At 34.7% G+C, this 6,620-nt stretch overlaps 1 protein-coding gene across 1 annotated transcript; it reads right to left on the minus strand.

The window, feature by feature from the left end:
* Window positions 1-1,207: 1,207 nt before the first annotated feature.
* Window positions 1,208-5,176, minus strand: LOC104236540 (phosphoribulokinase, chloroplastic-like). Its single transcript, XM_009790483.2, has 5 exons — window positions 4,471-5,176; window positions 2,745-2,829; window positions 2,401-2,485; window positions 2,054-2,298; window positions 1,208-1,632 (listed from the first exon to the last, which is right to left on the minus strand). Exons 1-5 carry the CDS (start codon window positions 5,025-5,027, stop codon window positions 1,381-1,383), a joined length of 1,224 nt encoding a protein of 407 aa, XP_009788785.1. The 5' UTR covers window positions 5,028-5,176; the 3' UTR covers window positions 1,208-1,380.
* Between the last annotated feature and the right edge of the window lie 1,444 nt (window positions 5,177-6,620).

A 6,620-nucleotide genomic window follows, 5' to 3' on the forward strand; every position in this document is an offset into this window, starting at 1 on the left:
AGACAAAAGAAAGAGGGTTAAATATGTTTATAATGACAACCGTCAAACTTAGAAGTGTAATGATGGAAAGCCTATAATAAAGGCAACTATCACTTCGTGAATAGTGGGAATGAAGAAGCCTTGAAAAAAGGGCGCAGAATTGCAGAACTAATCAGAAAGTGACACGTGTGTAGAGCATTAAATAAAAGGTGACACGTATGCAAAGCATTAATTAGAAGGGACAATTGAAGCGTCAGTACTGTCATAGTATTAATTACGGCAAAAATTCCATTTTTATGAAGATCCACTTCCCAGATATTTAATTGATAAATAAATGAAAAGTGGGGGGACTATCTGTATTGGGAAAAAACCAAATTTACATTGAAGGTGACGTGGCATGACACGAGGATTGGTCAAATGGTCAAAACATGATGATCAGTTAAGAGGCACGAGTGACAACAGATACGGGGAAAGGAAAGCTAAATAGGCACGAGAGGCAATTCGAATAATACAAGCTTCGTACCTATTTAGGTCATTTAAAGCCAAGAGATCAGAAGGCATTGAAGACATGGATATGATGACGAAAAGGAGTCCAAATTCAATATTAAATACCCAATACGTTAGAGAATTGGTATTAAATAGGAATGATTGTGTAACGTCTTATTTAATATCATTTATTGCGCATAATTATCTCATTAAGACTAAGGTATTACTCATTTACTTAGAATCAACTATAAAAGGAGGAGGTCTCGTCATTTGTAAGGACAGAGGATATCATCAACATTACATTGGAATACAAACATATTTACTGCTTATTTGTCATTCTCAAAAAGTCTATTATTTCTTTTTCGTCTCCTGATTATCAGTAGCCCGAATTTCTATATGTCTTTAGCTTTGACCAAAGAATCATATTTTTGGTTAAACAACGATATGTTCTGTTTATTCTCAACGTTTAGCATGAAATGGTCTGTTTATGTCTCAGCAGTGACAGTGAAATTTTCTTATATTTTGGTGGTTTCGATCTTAATTATTGTCCAGTAGCTTACCTCCGAGTAGATAGTGCAGAAACTGCTTGGCGTTGAAATTATGGCCTTGTTTTCATCCAAAACCAAGTGATGATCAAGTGATAACATCAGCCCAAGAGGTTGATGCTTGCCTTGATTTGTTTCACTTAATTTCTCCTCCTTATTATCCATGTTACAACTCTCAACACCTTTCCAGCTATATATAAATACATAATCAAGTGTATCTTCTCATTTATGGGGAATTATCTACCATGAAACTGAAACATGAAAGTGGGGGGTAAGAAGTCGGCAAATAAAAAATTTAGGGAAGAGGGGTGAAACAACCAGGTACAACAGATGATTCTGGTGCCTAGCTGTTAATAGAGTTTGGCGAAGTTTAGGCCTTTGCAGCTTGAACTGGAGCTGCAGCTCTGCTGGCAACGATCTGCTCGTAGAGGTCTCTGATCTTCAAACCGACAATGGTCTGGAAGAAACCTGTTCCATTGTTGCTACCAGGGAAATCAGCATGCTTCAACATTTGTTGAGTAACTTCACCATAGAATTTGGTGGAGAGGTTGCTCAAATGGCTCTCTACATAGATGAGCTCATCTAGTCTGTCAAATTGGCCATCCATCTCCAAGACAGATACCTGTAAGTTGGAAGAAAAGCAGATGATGAAAATCAGGCATGATTTCTGGAAAAATAGCTGAGCAATGGTACAGACCCACTTTCTGCGTTAGCCAGGTAATTTCTTGTATGTTGTCTTTAAAGAAGTATGACATATCATTGCAATGTACCGAAAAGAAGCTTAGCTTTAAGGGTTCTTTTGGTGTTTCTTTTTCTATACATATAGTAGATTGTATAACGAAATATTCCAGCCTAAACTCCACCTTTGTTAGCTTGCTCACATTGCCAAGCCTGGATAAAGGATGGTTGGTAGGTTGACAACTAGCGTAAACCTAGTTAATTCATGTTGAATCAACCATCTAATGTACCATGTCAATGGTTTAGAAACTACAAGACATAATTAGTGATTGATTACTATAATCAAGAATTAAGCATATACGTACCTCATTGCCAAAGTAGGTGTCAGGGCCATAGGTGAACTTGATACCAGGGTAAGAACAAGTCAACTTCCTACCACAAGGAATCCATGAGATGGTGGAGCCTTCATCAAACAGGTAAACCGGGTTGAAGTTCTTCACTCCTTCCTTCATTATCATTCTCACTCTCAAAACTTTGCCTTCATTGTCATCCGGGATCAGCTGAGTTGGGAGCACTTCAATTACTGCATCTGCATATTGCTTTTGTGGGTCTGCACCAAAGAAAGAAACAAACAAATTTATTAATCTTACTATTTATCTTCATTCTGAATATTTACGACTATGCTAATATCAAGGCAAATTAAGTAGTGCACCAATGTAAGCATCAAAATCTGGCTTCCTGGCTTCAATACTGGCCTTAATGCTCTCAAGGCTGTGCCCTCTCTCAGCCATATCCCTCTGCATTTCAAGAAAAAACACCCTTAGGTTAAAAGGAAACCATTGCCATTCATCTTTCCAGGGTTGATTTCAATAGTCACTGAACTTCACCTACCATAAAGGAGTAGTAAATTCACAACTACGTTGTCCCATTAAAGTAATTGAACTATGTTAAAAAAATGTCCACTTTTTTTCATTTACCAAATCACATTGCATAAGCCACCCCCAGGAGACCAGATTTTGTTACTTTAGAAATAAAAGTCGCACAACATTAAGTTACCTGAATCTTCCAAGCGAATTTAACCTCATTGCTGATATCCAAGTAGATGCTGAAGTCCAAGAGGTCTCTCACACGCTCATCGTACCTATATACCATAGAAAAAGAAAAAAAAATGTCAAAATTTTAGATTGTCAGATTCAAGATTGAAAAAATTTACAGATTAATTAGCTTAAACGAGAAGGGAAGTATGGTAAGACGACTGCATTTTTTACGCCTGATAATTGTAGCCAATCTATTTTCTTCATTGTTTCAATAAATGATGTTGAGGCCAGTGAATTTCAAGCACCATAGTATGAAGTATAGATAAAAATTTATTTGTATCCAGTATTTACATCAAGCTAATTTAATACTCTCTTCATTTCAAATTAGATGAGGTACTACTTTCCTTTTTAGTTTGTTCAAAAATAAATGACACATTTCTAAATTCGGAAATAATTCAACTTTAAACTCTTCATTTTACCTATTTTACCCCCTTAATGAGAAGCTTTTATAAATACATAAATGTCATGGCCCACAAAGTTTTTATCCCTTAAGCTTTTAACACCACAAGTTTCAAAAGTTTCTTTTCTTAAACTCTGTGCCAAGTCAAACTGTCTCATCTAAATGGAGGGAGTATAAGACGTGTTTTTTTACACACATATTTATCACTTAATCATGGTGAAGTAATTCATGTGTCATTCGTACACGATATTTATCATTAAACTATGGTTAAGTGATTTATATTTGTACTTTAATTATTAACTGTTAACATTAAATTGTTTCGCATGGTATAAACACACGGATATGAGCAAGTATTTATCAAAGTTGAATATGTGCTTTAATGGTAGTACTTCCTTCTGGCCGGCTGAAACCACCAGCAAAACTACCAAAATAATGTTTCCCCACTCCAAGAGTTATAGAGTTCCTTAGTAAGGAAACTTGTACTACTGATTTTATGCAAAATATTGCAATACCAAACTTTTTATTATTATTAAAAAAAACAAGTAAATGAGGAATGGAATGGGCCCAAATGATTATAGAGGCCCATCATAAGAAGTGATAAAGATAACGTTAACTCCTCCACCATACATTTTGACAGCATCATATCGAATTATCGATCTCTCAACGGAGGAAGCATTTATCCTCATAATAACCGTCCATTTTATTCATCTTGGCTTAATAAAGAAAGGAAAAACATTAGAAAATTTAAAAAGGAGATAAAGAGCTAGCGCGTGTCATTACAAGAGAATTCTCTTCACCATTGTCATTACTGCTTTCTTTTTTCTTTTGTCTATTTTGCTTTGGAAAAGGTGGAGGGGGTAGGGAGGTGAAGTAAGTTTAGTTACGCAAAAGACAAGAAGAAGTAAAGATTCTGAATACATGGAGGAACCAAGGCTTTTAATGTGTCAACTGTGTGCATGAGTGTGTTCAAAATACATTAGCATTTCTTCAAGAATATAATTATCAATCTTGAACTCAAGAATTTCACAGTAATATAGTACTCCATCGGCTTCATTATGTTCCAAGAAAAATGATACCTTTGAAACTTCTTTACTTTAAATTTTTTGTTTTACCTTTAATGATATATTCTTATATATAGTCAGAGAAAAATAACCTAACTACTTTGTTTAAAATCACGTACTTTTGGCAAGTGTCAGAATTCGTTCAGCTTAAATTACATGTCCAACCAAACACTACCATATACATAAAATGAAACGGAGAGAGTAATATAATGTATAGTACTTACATGGGGTGTAATCCTTCAATAACAAGAATCTTGGGAGGTTTAATGAGTTCTGGGGGGTCAAGAAGGCCACTAACATGGTTATAAATAGGCTTCTCCACAGCAATACCTTCCTTAATAGCCTTAACTTGCTCATACATAAGGTCAAAATCATTAGCTCTTGGATCAAGAGCAGTCACTCCTTTCTCCTTCCTTCCAGTTCTATCAAGTGAATGATAATCATCAAGACAAATCACAGTAGTCATGTCTGAGATTAATGTGTTTGAATCTGGATTTCCACCTCTTGGTGGCTCAGCAGCACCACCAAATACACTTGTTAATCTCCTCATGAAAGTACTTTTCCCACAACCAGAATCAGCTGCTAGACCAATCACCACTGTCTTTTCATCAGCTGATGAACATGTTATTACACTAGTGCTACTGCTTCTTCTGTTGGTTGATCTTAATTTTGTGTAGAAAATCACTTGATTTTGGTGAAATCCTAAGTGGGATTTTGAGCGTGTGGAGATTGAACAAGTAGAGTTCAGTGATTGAGCTGTGTACACTGTACTCACTGCCATATTTTCTTGATTTTTCCTCTCAGATTTTTGAGAGGTTTTTTCTTTTTTCAAAGAGAAAGAGATAGAATTATGGAGTAGGCTCTCCCTTCTCTCTGACTATGTGATGAGCTAAAGTTTAAGGGGTGACATGTAATGAATGAAGGGGCATTGATCAATTTCTTTTTTTTTTCTTTTTTGTTTTTTTTTTTCCTTTTTCTGCCTTTGAGGATATTTTGTCCTGGCATTAAGAAAATATGTGAGGTACAAAAACTTGTAAGCAAAGGGTATGGTTATGGTTAGAGAAAAACAAGTGGCAGTTTTGTTTGGATAAGAAATTGTATTGATTTGATGAGAGGAAATCCTGATAGTGTCACCGGGGCTAATGGAGTTTTCAGGTATTGGGTTCATTTGAATTCAGTATTTTCATCGGCGTAAAAATTTAATAATATATATATATATATATATATATCTTTTAAAATATAATCGGTTCAATGCTAAAAACATTAAGTTGAACACATAAAACTTAATCTTGGATCCGCTTCTGATTATGTCACTGTTTACGGGTCTTTGTGACTGCCCTTAGTTTTGGACAAATTAAATTTGGAGCTAAGGGCAGGAATGGAGAGGACGTGGTTGTAATTGTAAAGCTTGTCCAGGGATGTAATTGTAATTGTGAGTCCCATGTAGAATTTCCCTTTTTTCTTAAAAAAAAAATTATTCTTTTTCTTGAACTCTTTTCTGTTACAAGGATTCAAGATGATGAGGTGATGATGTTTGTGATGGATAAAGGAATGGGAAAAGCTTTGGTTGTGATTTATTGCAGTTTGGATATTGATATGACACGTGGCAGCTGGAGGATGGCATGAAAAAGATGAGAGAAGAGGGATGTGGAGGAGAATGTGTAATCCAAATTCAAAGTCCTTAGGCACTTGGCCTTAGATTGTTTACTTGATATTTTTGTACCCATAATCGTGAAGATTAAACCATATAAATATCCCTTTAACCCCAAAAAAAAAAAAAAAAAAAAGTGAAGATTAAAACTCTCTTGTGGGGATGTGGCGGATAAATAGATCTCTTCACCTTTAACTAAATGCATTTGGTTTGGATATTGAGAATGAAAAAATTTCTGGTATAAAATATTTTTTTTCTTTAAATATATTATATACGGCGCAAATAATTAATCGGATCTTTCGAATACCATATGGTTAAACAAAAAATCTTATGTTATTTAAGCAGCATTAGATATTAGAGAAATATCTAAATTTAGGTAGATATATGCAAAGAAAGCTCTTAATTCAGTATAAGAGTAAGTTCTGCTTGAATAATTTGGCCTAATATATCAGGTAACTAAATTTAAAATAGGATAACTTTTATTTAGTCATTGCATTAGAAATAATGCTTATAAAAATTGATGAAAGTAACTCCATTTAATCACCTATTAAATAATCAAAACCCATTTTTAGCACTATGAGAAATGGTTTCGTTTGAACCATCGTCGGTTAATGCATGTAGGGGCTGAGACTTTTCCCCCACAAAATTCTATTATTTTTAACACGGCTTAAATGAGATTTTATATACAAATCGAATCGGAAAATCGCACCAAACCAAAATGTC

The sequence above is a fragment of the Nicotiana sylvestris genome, chromosome 8 (assembly GCF_000393655.2).
Source record: "Nicotiana sylvestris chromosome 8, ASM39365v2, whole genome shotgun sequence".
NCBI lineage: Eukaryota > Viridiplantae > Streptophyta > Magnoliopsida > Solanales > Solanaceae > Nicotiana > Nicotiana sylvestris.